The sequence below is a fragment of the Physella acuta genome, unplaced genomic scaffold, assembly GCF_028476545.2.
Source record: "Physella acuta isolate Inbredline_101_S28 unplaced genomic scaffold, ASM2847654v3 ptg000291l, whole genome shotgun sequence".
Lineage (NCBI taxonomy): Eukaryota > Metazoa > Mollusca > Gastropoda > Physidae > Physella > Physella acuta.
The window spans coordinates 1215416-1229671 of record NW_026731810.1 but is presented as its reverse complement, the minus strand read 5'-3'; the positions used below and the strand labels follow the sequence as shown (position 1 = coordinate 1229671).

General features: G+C 39.2%; 1 protein-coding gene across 1 annotated transcript in view; it reads left to right on the top strand.

The window, feature by feature from the left end:
* Nucleotides 1-14256, top strand: part of LOC131939743 (furin-1-like) — a 53073-nt gene that overhangs the window by 18482 nt on the left and 20335 nt on the right. The window contains exon 3 of the mRNA XM_059298225.1: nt 5234-5338. Coding sequence (XP_059154208.1) covers nt 5234-5338 — 105 coding nt within the window. The remainder of the gene's footprint in view (nt 1-5233; nt 5339-14256) is intronic.

Sequence of the window (14256 nt, the reverse complement as noted above, 5' to 3'; positions counted from 1 at the left end):
ACACAACAGGGTAACTAAACACGTTTATGTTGAGCTATACGCAATGATCAAGCAATGAACCAGTGTGACCTAATGCCCAAGAGCAAAACTGGTTGCATCTTGGGGCTTGCAACATGGACACCAACTCCATTTATGTCGGGTGTTGCCAGACATAAGGGTGAATAACCTGGTTAGAAGATGAGGCTGAATGTTAGAGAGATCGAATGCAGTAAATCACGGTGGACACCGACAGTCAACTTGATACAAAGTTGGAGCTGGTGCTGGAAACCAAATAAATGGTAATTTCCTGATGCTCCTACGTAAACATGCACCGACCCGATTAACTGTGTGATACGTCGACTTTAATGGCATGCTCTCACGTGATGTCTGTGCTGGTAGCGGGGTGGGGGTGGGGGGAGACAGGGAGGTTCACAGTTGTCTACGACACTAATTATATGGTGTACACGGGGGCTCTTGTTACACGAGACACACGTCAATGTGGGGGGGGGGGAGTTGTCAAGTTTGGGGACATTAAACATTAACATTGGCCATTCGTGATGTTGAGTCGTTGGTTTCGATTGGGTGTTTTTTTTTAACGGAATCCCTGTAGTGATTTGAAATATACACGTATCAAGACGAGACTTTGGCTAGACTACATAAATATAGTTTTATAACTAGATTTAGCTGTTATTTATCTCCTAATATGAAGGGAATCTAGTTCAACTCCTATATTTAGTGTGTTTAATATACTACTTGTATTTTGTAAAACTGATAATGTTAAAAAAAAATTCTACCTAGTTCATGCCTTGTGTAAAATGGATTAAAATTGGGTTATACAATTTAGTTAAAATATATTCCATAGCCATTGCATTAATTCTACTCATATATATCGTGACACCTGCTTTGATAAAAAAAAAAGGAAATAAAAAAAACATCAAATATGAGATTATTCCAGTTTCCTTGATTATGTAATTTTCGTATTATAGCTCATTTTACATGCAGATCATTCAAGTAAATACGCGTTGTTTTCATAAGGGCACATCTTAGGCGGAATCTATGACAGGGGAATAGACTGTATTGCTGGAGGGATCTCATCCAAATATATTCAATGCTGTAGTTAAATCTTTTAGGCATAATATTTAGTCTGACGGATGAACCTTGGTTATATATTTTACTGAAGATAGCTGGTCGTTATTTGATTCATCAACCGTCGTGCTTGCTTTCATATAATCTGTGTCGATATAGAACTAGTTTCAGTTTCAGTAAAATTAATTCTAAAGCCCGAGATCTGATTTCATATTGAACCCCATTTAGTTATTGGAAACAAATATGTACGGCTCTATAATAGGATAGTCAAAATGATGCATGAAAATATGTTAAGTATTTTTACTTTCTCGTATATACGAAGTGTAATCGTGCAAAAAAAAAAATCGAGATTTTTATAAATCTCGACGTTTTACACCTCACTGATACGGTAAAACATAATTTTGCAATCTTGTCCGTATGTCTGTGTGTCTGTCTGTCTGTGTGTCTGTCTGTCTGTGTGTAAACACGATAACTTGAGTTCCCTTACAGCTAGGCTGATGAAATTTCATAACTAAGTATTTTATCAAAATCGTAGATCCTGATCAACTTTTGAGCGATTTCCGGTAGCCGGAAGTGGTACTTTTTCTACTTTGAATTTTTCAAAAGCCTATAACTTGAGTACTATTTCAGATAAATAAATGAAATTTCACATGTAAGTAAAATATCTAATTCTCTACCTTCTATCAAATTTTGAGTAATTTTTATATCTATATTTTAACTTAATATCGCGCTTTTGTTGAACAAAATTCATGAAAAAATTTCACTTTTTAAATCACAACCATCCCAAGTTCTAAACTTTTCTCTAGAATCCTTTGTTTAAAAATCAATTTTTGAAAAGGCGATTTCTTCATGTTATAGTAAAACTTCGCTGCTTATCATACACGTATTGTTAGAAGCCCGGTACAAACAAGAATTAAACATTAGATCCAAAAATTAGCGGGCTCAAATCTTAACATATTACACGTGACGTTACTGCAACGTTACACTCCTAGGTAGTATGTTATTAAATGAGAGATTTCGGTAAGCTTTTAATTAAAATCGCCGGGGTCTGTTAATTCCTGCAGCACAGAGGAAATGATTGCTTTTAAAACCGTAGATTATGGCAGAACGTCATCCTTCTATGTCAAGCCTTTCTATTATGTCAGATTAAAAAAAAACACATGTATCCCTGGAGATTTTAGCGGACGTAGGCACGTCAAGAAGATCTACGGCTAGGGCAGATAGCATGTGGTTCTATAGGCTAGGGCAGATATAATGTTCTATAGGCTAGGGCAGATAGCAGTGTGGTTCTATAGACTAGGGCAGAAAGCATGTGGTTCTATAGGCTAGGGCAGAAAGCATGTGGTTCTATAGGCCAGGGCAGACATAATGTGGTTCTATAGGCTAGGGCAGATATAATGTGGTTCTATAGACTAGGGCAGATGGAAGTGTGGTTTTATAGGCTAGGACAGATAGCAGTGTGGTTTTATAGACTAGGGCAGATAGCAGTGTGGTTCTATAGGCTAGGGAAGATAGCAATGTGATTCTATAGGCTAGGGCAGATATAGTGTGGTTCTATAGGCCAGGGCAGATATAATGTGGTTCTATAGGTTAGGGAAGATAGAATGTGGTTCTATAGACTAGGGCAGATAGCAGTGTGGTTCTATAGACTAGGGCAGATAGCAGTGTGGTTCTATAGGCCAGGGCAGATATAATGTGGTTCTATAGACTAGGGCAGATATAATGTGGTTCTATAGGCTAGGGCAGATATAATGTGGTTCTATAGGCCAGGGCAGATTTAATGTGGTTCTATAGGCTAGGGCAGATAGTGTGGTTATATAGGCTAGGGCAGATAGCATGTGGTTTTATAGGCTAGGGCAGATAGCATGTGGTTCTATAGGCTAGGGCAGATAGCATGTGGTTCTATAGGCTAGGGCAGATTTAATGTGGTTCTATAGGCTAGGGCAGATAGCATGTGGTTCTATAGGCTAGGGCAGATAGCATGTGGTTCTATAGTCTAGGGCAGATATAATGTGGTTCTATAGGCTAGGGCAGATATGTTGTTCTATAGCCCAGGGCAAATATAATGTGGCTCTATAGGCCAGGGCAGATATAATGTGGTTCTATAGGCTAGGGCAGATATGTTGTTCTATAGCCCAGGGCAGATATAATGTGGTTCTATAGGCTAGGGTAGATATAATGTGGTTCTATAGGCTAGGGCAGATAGCGATGTGATTCTATAGGCTAGGGCAGATATAGTGTGGTTCTATAGGCTAGGGCAGATAGCGATGTGATTCTATAGGCTAGGGCAGATATAATGTGGTTCTATAGGCTAGGGCAGATAGTAGTGTGGTTCTATAGGCTAGGGCAGATATACTGTGGTTCTATAGGCTAGGGAAGATAGCAGTGTGGTTCTATAGCATAGGGCAGATAATGTGGTTCTATAGGCTAGGGCAGATAGTAGTGTGGTTCTATAGGCTAGGGCAGATAGCAGTGTGGTTCTATAGGCTAGGGAAGATAGCAGTGTGGTTCTATAGGCTAGGGCAGATATACTGTGGTTCTATAGGCTAGGGCAGATATAGTGGTTCTATAGGCTAGGGCAGATATACTGTGGTTCTATAGGCTAGGGCAGATATAGTGTGGTTCTATAGGCTAGGGCAGATAGCAGTGTGGTTCTATAGGCTAGGGCAACTGTGTGATTATTTGCGTTAGGTTATACAATGTAGTTATTCCGTCCAGGACACATAATACGAGTCTTAAACAATTCAAACGTTAAAGGCAAATTAAAGCTTGGCTACGAATCATTATGTTCTCATTCAGATTTCTGGCTTTCACGATGTTAGGATAGTCATTAGCTATATGATTAAAAACTGCATAGTTTATATTTGTGTGTTGTACATTAATACCGTATTAATTACACAACGGGGATAACAATTATTGGAATAATGTAGGGTTTCATCTTTTATATATGCAATTCTAATGATAGAGAAAATATTGAGTGTATCATATAATAAAACACCCCGTGTGATTTACACCAGATTGCAATATGCAACCCTTCTATACGCCGTGTAACATGAAGCGTCCATCTTCCCAGTGGTGTGTACATCTGGTTGATGGGATTGAACTGTAAAAACCAGCTGTTTATTCTTGCCGTTTGATGTATTACGACGAATAGATATTAATGGGAGCGCTTAGACCGAAGACATACACCATTAAGAATACAGTACTTTCAGTGGTTGAAAGAGTTCACGTTAGAACTTATCTTTTTTTTTGTGTTTAAATTTCACACATCAAACTTTTGACTATCCCTTCTAGTGGTACTTAAATGTGGGCGTCTTGAGAAAGCTATTACAACATTTCTTCACTATTTCATTTGTTTTTTGAAAATAAAACCTTTGCCATCTTTTGACACTGTAACGACATAGTTGTTGAATCCCTGTTCTAAATATAAAAAAAAAAAAACAACCGATATAGTTTGCTAATTACAATTAGGTAGAAGTTCTGATAGAGGCGGAGCAGCTGTTCTATGGCGTGGAAGAGGCTGATGCTTTTTGACCTAATGGTAGATTAGAAGCTGCGTGTTTCACGTCTCATCTACCTGCCGTCTCGTTGATGTTCCGGTGATTGGCACTCTGCTCAACTCGTGCTCGGTGACCCAGACCTCAAGTGGAGGGGCTGGAGTGGTAGATTTTGATGTGAACTGCTCATGAATGAAACAGTGCGGCTCCTGCATCTTGCTGGCGGAGCAGTTTTTGTGTCAGATGTCATTGTGTTGGGGGGGGGGGGGGAATGATAGGTGAGGTAGGTGGGTGGTTACATACTAACTATACTAACAAGTATATCAACTTCTAAAAATGTACCTTCTTCTTACCAAAAAAAAAAAAAAAAAACAACCAAGAAAACATTCTTCTTACAAAGTTTTGTCTTTGTAAAAAAGACATTTTAGTGAAATTCAAATAAGTATTACTTACCATGTTTATTTATTGTTTGAGGCTCTGAAAGATGTCAAGCGTATTATATTTAAGATGTCGTTTTTTTTTCTTTGCCCTATAATACAGATTATCCCTTGTTCTACACAATTTATTTTTTCTTCTGTGTTTCCTACACAACAAATAATATATCCCTATTTAAGCGTATGTTTACTGTGTTTTAAGCTAATGAGCTATTTAAACGATTTTTTTCTCACCAGATCGGTAGCCTTACAGATCATTATTTGTTTGAAATACCACACCGCAGCAGAAGATCAGCTGAATCATCGCAGTACCACCACGACATCTTAAATTCTCACAGTCAGGTATGTAACATCTTACATCTAGCATTACGGCCTGTTTTCACTAGAAGGGAACACACCTTTACTTCCTACAGCATATTGACGTCATTGCTACTTTCTACAGTAGCAGGTATGGGATGGTGTGGTCGAATGGTAGATCATACGACTCCTAATCCGAAAGTCTCGAGTTCGAATCTGGGTTCGGGTCCGTTGACCTCCCCGAGCCCATCTAGCTCTGATGAGTACCTGACACGTTATGGAAAGTAAAGTCGGGTGGGATTAATGTTAACCACTCTAGCCCTTTATACGCAGACTTCACAGTAACAGTTGTCTTTACTTCACTTGCCCCAACGACTGTCAGGTACGACATGGAACTTAACATCAGCAGATCTCACTTTCTACAAATGACTGATCGTTAGGAAATTAGTGTTGAATACAGTTCTTTTCACCCATTATAGGCACACCTTTACCCCCTATCTACTCCACTTGAGAAGTACATCGTTACTCTCAACATTAGCTGGTCTCACAAACTTTCTACTCTCAGGATTGTTGACCTCAGTGTCCCACTTTGTGACGCCATTTTTATTCGAATAAACAAAGCCGTCCCATCGTAATGTTACCATTTTTATGCATCGCATGCCTACCCCCCGACCAAGACCAATCAGATCGATATTCCATTTAGATTTCTCCTCGTCCTTTCTGATACTGAAGGTAAAAATATTGGCGACTATCTGGAATTTGATACCTAATCAAGGCTTTGCATAATGGCGTGGCCAACTCGGCTGCTGTGTGTGTGTTATTTTTGACAAAAGTTCATGAGTATTTTTTTAAATAGCCGTTAATATTATGTCTTGTTTCTATGTCCACACATTTTAATATTGCTCTAGTTTGTTATTGGTTTTAGTCTACATTCTCCAATTTTCCCACCTTGGGGTTTTTTTTTTTTTAAAGAGACTCCATAAAATGATGCAAATGTCGACTATTGGAGGTCAACTTTGACTGCCGTGTAACTAACATGTTGAATACAACTTTACCTTGTCAGAAGCCTGTAGCATACGATTTTTGACAAACATCTGGACCAGCCGTTCTCTTGTGTAAACAAGCATCATACTTGCCCAGGGCATCTTAAGGCAGGCAACGTCTGCTCTTATCAACTGTCAAAGGAATAGCAGAGTTGGCTTATGTGAGATTTTTCTGGACAGCCATGCTACGGGATTAGCACGATAATCCTAATCTAGCATACCCTTTTCGGAGCTATTCCCTGTTTGGACAAAGAACGAAAAGAAAGCTTTTTTATTACACGAATAAACTGCCTTTTAAAGACTAGCAATTTTTGTCCAGTCGAGAAGTGGGCAGCACATCTGTCCATTTTGTGAACTGGAATAGAAAGAGCCGGAAGACGAGTGGTCTGTTTCCTGTATATTTGGGTACTAGACAACTGGGCGGTTGCCAACTCGGCGATGTCCAAGTGACCGATGACCTACTATATAAAAACACAATGGAGTACAAGTAGAATTACGATCTGCTTGCTACACAATAATGTTCTCCCACTACACCTTAGAGCTGGATAACTCCATTTTATTATTGATATTGTATATTTGTATGTTTAAAAATATTGTGAAAAGAAAGTAAATTATTTATTATACTTTGTATGATGATGGAAATAATACATCGTAGTCATGGATATGCCCACTTGGCATTTACCCAGCTGACCGCATTCGTAAAGTTTAGTCCTTCACAATCTGGTCTATACATTAACTCATCTATACTTCAAATAAAACTCGCACCCTACATTTATAGCTAATTTCTAACATCTCTATGCTTGTTATCTCGAACGATATAAAAGAAAAAAAGTTTCTTTCTCTGAACGTAAAATTTGAGCCTTTAAATCAAAGACCTGTCTAATTTCTGTCATGATCTAATGATGAATATAAGTGGTCCATCCTGTGATAAATCTAGGAAATTTTCGATCGAAAGTTCGGTAAGGCAAATATTTTTATCGTTATTTTGTGTGCTGAAGCATGAAAATTCCTCCAGGAGCCACGTCAAGCATAATGATTGAGGTAAACTCGATCTTCTCATACATAGAGCCCAGGCTCCGCCGGGATGTTGCTAGTGGGCTTTAGATTGTTTGTAGGGAAATATGTTTGTCCAGATCAATACGTGTCCTAGTGTGGACACCTACAGTTGCTAGTGGGCTTTAGATTGTTTGTAGGGAAATATGTTTGTCTAGATCAATACGTGTCCGAGTGTGGACACCTTCAGTTGCTAGTGGGCTTTAGATTGTTTGTAGGGAAATATGTTTGTCTAGATCAATACGTGTCCGAGTGTGGACACCTACAGTTGTAGTGGGCTTTAGATTGTTGGGAAATATGTTTGTCTAGATCAATACGTGTCCTAGTGTGGACACCTACAGTTGCTAGTGGGCTTTAGATTGTTTGTAGGGAAATATGTTTGTCCAGATCAATACATGTCCGAGTGTGGACACCTACAGTTGCTAGTGGGCTTTAGATTGTTTGTAGGAAAATATGTTTGTCTAGATCAATACGTGTCCGACTGGGGACACCTACAGTTGCTAGTGGGCTTTAGATTGTTTGTAGGGAAATATGTTTGTCCAGATCAATACATGTCCGCCGAGTGTAGACACAGTTGCTAGTGGGCTTTAGATTGTTTGTAGGGAAATATGTTTGTCCAGATCAATACGTGTCCTAGTGTGGACACCTACAGTTGCTAGTGGGCTTTAGATTGTTTGTAGGGAAATATGTTTGTCCAGATCAATACGTGTCCGAGTGTGGAAACATACAGTTGCTAGTGGGCTTTAGATTGTTTGTAGGGAAATATGTTTGTCCAGATCAATACGTGTCCGAGTGTGGAAACATACAGTTGCTAGTGGGCTTTAGATTGTTTGTAGGGAAATATGTTTGTCTAGATCAATACATGTCCGAGTGTGGACACCTACAGTTGCTAGTGGGCTTTAGATTGTTTGTAGGGAAATATGTTTGTCCAGATCAATACATGTCCGAGTGTGGACACCTACAGTTGCTAGTGGGCTTTAGATTGTTTGTAGGGAAATATGTTTGTCTAGATCAATACATGTCCGAGTGGGGACACCTACAGTTGCTAGTGGGCTTTAGATTGTTTGTAGGGAAATATGTTTGTCCAGATCAATACGTGTCCGAGTGTGGACACCTACAGTTGCTAGTGGGCTTTAGATTGTAGGGAAATATGTTTGTCTAGATCAATACGTGTCCGAATGTGGACACCTACAGTTGCTAGTGGGCTTTAGATAGTTTGTAGGGAAATATGTTTGTCCAGATCAATACGTGTCCTAGTGTGGACACCTACAGTTGCTAGTGGGCTTTGGATTGTTTGTAGGGAAATATGTTTGTCCAGATCAATACATGTCCGAGTGTGGACACCTACAGTTGCTAGTGGGCTTTAGATTGTTTGTAGGAAAATATGTTTGTCTAGATCAATACGTGTCCGACTGGGGACACCTACAGTTGCTAGTGGGCTTTAGATTGTTTGTAGGGAAATATGTTTGTCCAGATCAATACATGTCCGCCGAGTGTAGACACTTACAGTTGCTAGTGGGCTTTAGATTGTTTGTAGGGAAATATGTTTGTCCAGATCAATACGTGTCCGAGTGTGGACACCTACAGTTGCTAGTGGGCTTTAGATTGTTTGTAGGGAAATATGTTTGTCCAGATCAATACGTGTCCGAGTGGGGACACCTACAGTTGCTAGTGGGCTTTAGATTGTTTGTAGGGAAATATGTTTGTCCAGATCAATACGTGTCCGAGTGTGGAAACATACAGTTGCTAGTGGGCTTTAGATTGTTTGTAGGGAAATATGTTTGTCCAGATCAATACATGTCCGAGTGGGGACACCTACAGTTGCTAGTGGGCTTTAGATTGTAGGGAAATATGTTTGTCCAGATCAATACATGTCCGAGTGTGGACACCTACAGTTGCTAGTGGGCTTTAGATTGTTTGTAGGGAAATATGTTTGTCCAGATCAATACATGTCCGAGTGTGGACACCTACAGTTGCTAGTGGGCTTTAGATTGTTTGTAGGGAAATATGTTTGTCCAGATCAATACATGTCCGAGTGTGGACACCTACAGTTGCTAGTGGGCTTTAGATTGTTTGTAGGGAAATATGTTTGTCCAGATCAATACGTGTCCGAGTGTGGACACCTACAGTTGCTAGTGGGCTTTAGATTGTTTGTAGGGAAATATGTTTGTCTAGATCAGGGGTCTCCAAACTACGGCCCGCGGGCCGGATGCGGCCCGCGATGTCCTCTCATCCGGCCCGCGGAGATCTTTTTGTTCACGGAAAAAACCTTTGTTGGTGATGGCTCAAGAACTTTGCCCAGAAAAATCAAAGACATGCCTGCAAGAAACTGGCCCCCGAACTGAAATTTGATAGTTAATGCGGCCCTCGGACTGAAAAGTTTGGAGACCCCTGGTCTAGATCAATACGTGTCCGAATGTGGACACTTACAGTTGCTAGTGGGCTTTAGATTGTTTGTAGGGAAATATGTTTGTCTAGATCAATACGTGTCCGAGTGGGGACACCTTCAGTTGCTAGTGGGCTTTAGATTGTAGGGAAATATGTTTGTCCAGATCAATACGTGTCCGAATGTGGACACTTACAGTTGCTAGTGGGCTTTAGATTGTTTGTAGGGAAATATGTTTGTCCAGATCAATACGTGTCCGAATGTGGACACTTACAGTTGCTAGTGGGCTTTAGATTGTTTGTAGGGAAATATGTTTGTCCAGATCAATACGTGTCCTAGTGTGGACACCTACAGTTGCTAGTGGGCTTTAGATTGTTTGTAGGGAAATATGTTTGTCCAGATCAATACGTGTCCGAGTGTGGACACCTACAGTTGCTAGTGGGCTTTAGATTGTTTGTAGGGAAATATGTTTGTCCAGATCAATACATGTCCGAGTGTGGACACCTACAGTTGCTAGTGGGCTTTAGATTGTTTGTAGGGAAATATGTTTGTCCAGATCAATACTTGTCCGAGTGGGGACACCTACAGTGTTAATTAAATACCACGACCAGCTGAATTGTTTAGAACAGGTTGAAATAAATTCGTTCCGGCATGCTGTCATTCATCATAATGTTGGCCTTCATATCCCGTTAAAAATAACTTAAGTTAATCATCTCTTTCTTGATAAAAATAATCCCATGATACATTTCTTTTCTTTACTTTTTCTCTTCCCGTCTCTCTAACAGACCCCAGAGACTAACAGTAATACGGTCTTAAAATTCTCACTTTGTCGTCAAATTTTGTAATTCTCCAACAGCCCCCAGAGACCAACAGTAAAATACAAAGTTTTAAATATCTAATTTTGTCGTCAGTTTTCTAAGGTCACTACCGTTGGTCGTGTTTTACATAACAACAACTTAGTTCAACTCGTTGACGTGTGATAGGTTTAACAATACACCTACCTGTGGAATCGATAACTTATCGATTACTAACTTACAAGTTCAAAGGAGCTAGTATTTTTTATACTGGTTATAGTGTTTTTCTCTCCGTTGGATTGTGTCTTCTTCCTAGCAGCTTATACCCAAGTGACTTTTTCTTACTGCTCTTCCCTCCTCTTACCCGTCCCGTATAATTTAAAACATAACTATTCGGAATAATGCGTGTCGTGTATTAACATCGACATGAATGTTTAAACTTATGCTGACATTTTATATTTGCGCAGTTGGTTTCTCCTCTACGAGTAACAGGATTTCTCTACCTACCAATGCGGTAAAAATCTTTCTGATTTGCTTTAATGGAAAATCGCTCCACCCCCATCTCCACCACTTATGAACCGTAGGGTCAGAGATGTTACTTAATAAAACAAAATTATCATTCTTTTTTAATACTGACAAGTAACGGGTCGGCCCAAACGGTATTTGCGCTGTAGAAAATAGTTAATTCAGCCTGTAAAGCTGTAAATGTATGTATTTTCTTAGCTTCGACTATCTACAATTCAGTAAAACAGGCCCAAAAAAATAAAAAAATAAAAATACAGGCCCTGCCATCACCGGCATATTACTATTAAACATGCCGAAGATTGAAGCATACAATGTAAAACAATAATACAGAAGCCCAGCATAAGACCGAGCTTATGATAGTCCTCTAGACGTCTGTTCTTGTGGCGGGGAGGGAGGTGGGTGTGTTACTGTGTCCGACAATCGGTCCCTGGGGTTAATGATTGATATGGTTATGGGATATAGTAGCCATAGCTCTTAGTCCGTATACCACCGTACTTAAATTTAAATGTCACCTAATTGTTTCTCTGAATAAAAACCCAAGAGATAACCGTATCGTCGCAACACAAGATGACATACGTTTGACAAGACAATGCTATCATTGTTCTCTCGCTTAACCTTTTCTCGGGCTATTGTGTGGGCATTTAGTATTGTCCAGCTGACCTCTAGTGGACTCCCACGTGGCACGTGGTCGATGAAAGCTGTTAACATTGTAGTAACTCACTTACCCGTCACTTCCGGCTTCCATTGATTAGAAGTGGGTTAGCTGACGTAGATAAACTCGTTGGTTGTCTCTGTGCGATTTGTATGTCTCGCGAAACGTCAGCGCTAAATATGTTTCATTTCAGGCTGGTCCTTTAACATTTGTACCTTATTTTAATTTACCTTGTGATCGTCCATTCGCTCAGTTATTATATCTATTGGGGAAAATATCCAAATAAGCTGCAGAATACTAGATTACCAAAATACCCCTGTATGAATACTATTTTAACTCCCCAAAACATTCTATAACAACTATGTAACTTCCAGGCTACGTATGTGGGTTGCTTTGATAAAATAATGATCTCAAATCATAAAGGATGTAGTCTCTTAACACATATCCTGACATTGAAGTATGACAAGCTTAAAAAACAACTTTCAATGTGATGGAAAATTACATTTTTGAGTAAAATAATTAAATGTTCGATTTAAAATATTTTTTATTTGACGAATATTGTAGAAATGTTATTTTTCACTTTTGTTTTTAGTTATCATCCATAATTATAGCTTTTTTCCCTTTTATCTTTATTTCGAAATCCTGACGAGTGTTTTTAGTTCTTGCACGCGAAAATTTCTTGACATTTGAATTCTGCAGAAGTTTCTCCTAGAGCAGAAATCCAATTTAAAAAAAGTAAATAATTTAAAACCGACTGGCGTAATTGGATTTTTGTTTTTATTTTTCCGACCTTTGGGCTGTTAGTGGTCTTGTATAGAGGTTATGGCACTTGTACGGAGGTGGAAACCTAAGAGCTGGTTATCCAATTACTGATAAACCTAACCGTAACTAGCAGAAATTCAAGCTTCCGTGTTAACCGACCAGCGGTGAAAACATTCTGACCTTGACCTTTCATGACTCTGACCCATTACTACACCATTGTTTCGTAACTGGGGAATGGGTCAACAGGTACCTGTACAAAAATTTGTCACGTCCCTGTGTTTGGTTGTTTTGTCTAAGCTATGTCTACTGCTGGTGGATATTTTTAAACACTAACGTCACATGTGCATCTTTGGTTGGCCTGTGGAAATAGTGTCTTGTACTTAGTGGAATTTTGTTTTTATTACGGCGACTGTGCATGTTCCTATGTTGCGGCGGCTTATTTTAATTTTGTTTGCTAGTTGGGAATTTATTTGTTTTTAACACAGGCAGCATATATCCTTGGTGATTGAATGACCTGTCTTAATTATGTCTGCTACCTGGAATTTTATGTTTAAAACGCTGACATCACATGCTCCTAGTGTTTGTATGACCTGTCTTAACTACGTCTACTACCTGGGAATAATGTAATTTAAACACTGACGGCATTTATCCTTAGTGTTTGAATGACCTGTCTTAGCTATGTCCACTGGTTTTTTGTGTGCTTTAAACGCTGACATCATACTCATTCATTAGTGCTTGGTTAGCCTGTAGAAAAGGTGTCTGATACATGAGAATTTTGTGTTTGAAACATTGACAACATACGTTCCTTGCCGCATGGCCGCATTTGATGTTGTTGTATTTACCGGCCCACTGAACATCTGATTGGCGTCATCAGATCATTGCCTCATGACGTACCAGGTCAGGCGCTTAACATGCTACTCCAACCATCGATTGACCGAGCACAGAATAGAAATGTGAACAATTGTACGCTGGCGTGTGACAATAGCAGCCAGATCTGTTGACAAATAGAACTCGTTATCGTAACACCTGTTGACTTGATGTGTGAGTCGGGTTGTGTTATTGAGTTGATACTTTACATGTTGGTATTCAACACCTTGTTTTCACCTTTTTCTGTATTGCGATGTTGAAAACCACCACAAGTAAACACCTATGCTGTAAATAACCTTTCATTAGAATATATGAACTTTGATGTATCATTTGTTTCGGATACGTTCACTTGTACTCGCTCAGGGCATATCATTCAGTTTAAAAAAAAAAAATAATTCCATCATTAAAAAGCAAACAACTCATTTAATGTCGTGGCCATTTTCTATGCACAGCATGATTTCATAATGCTTCGTACAAGCTGAACCCACGTTTTATTCTATTGACACATCTTGATTAATGATGTATTTTCTCTGCATTTTCAAATCTCATTATCTCATTTAAGCAGATTTCCCCCCATTTGAAGATTACATTAGCAATTCTTTTCAGCTGCTGATGTAAGCACTATCATTTATGGAATTCCCCCGGCAAAGTTCAGATGTTTTTATTTTTTTATTTTTTTAAATCTCTTCAAAACCTGAAGTAGTTTTTAAACATGACAACTCACACATACGTGTGTGTCTGTGTTTCGTATGTATTTACGCTGGTTATTTATACTGTTTAAATAATGCTAATGTAGGCTGGTACATGGAAGTGAAGAAAGTAAAATGTTTGCGACAGTCAGTCCCTGTGGGTTGCCAGAGTTAGTTATCTAGTTGCTGTAC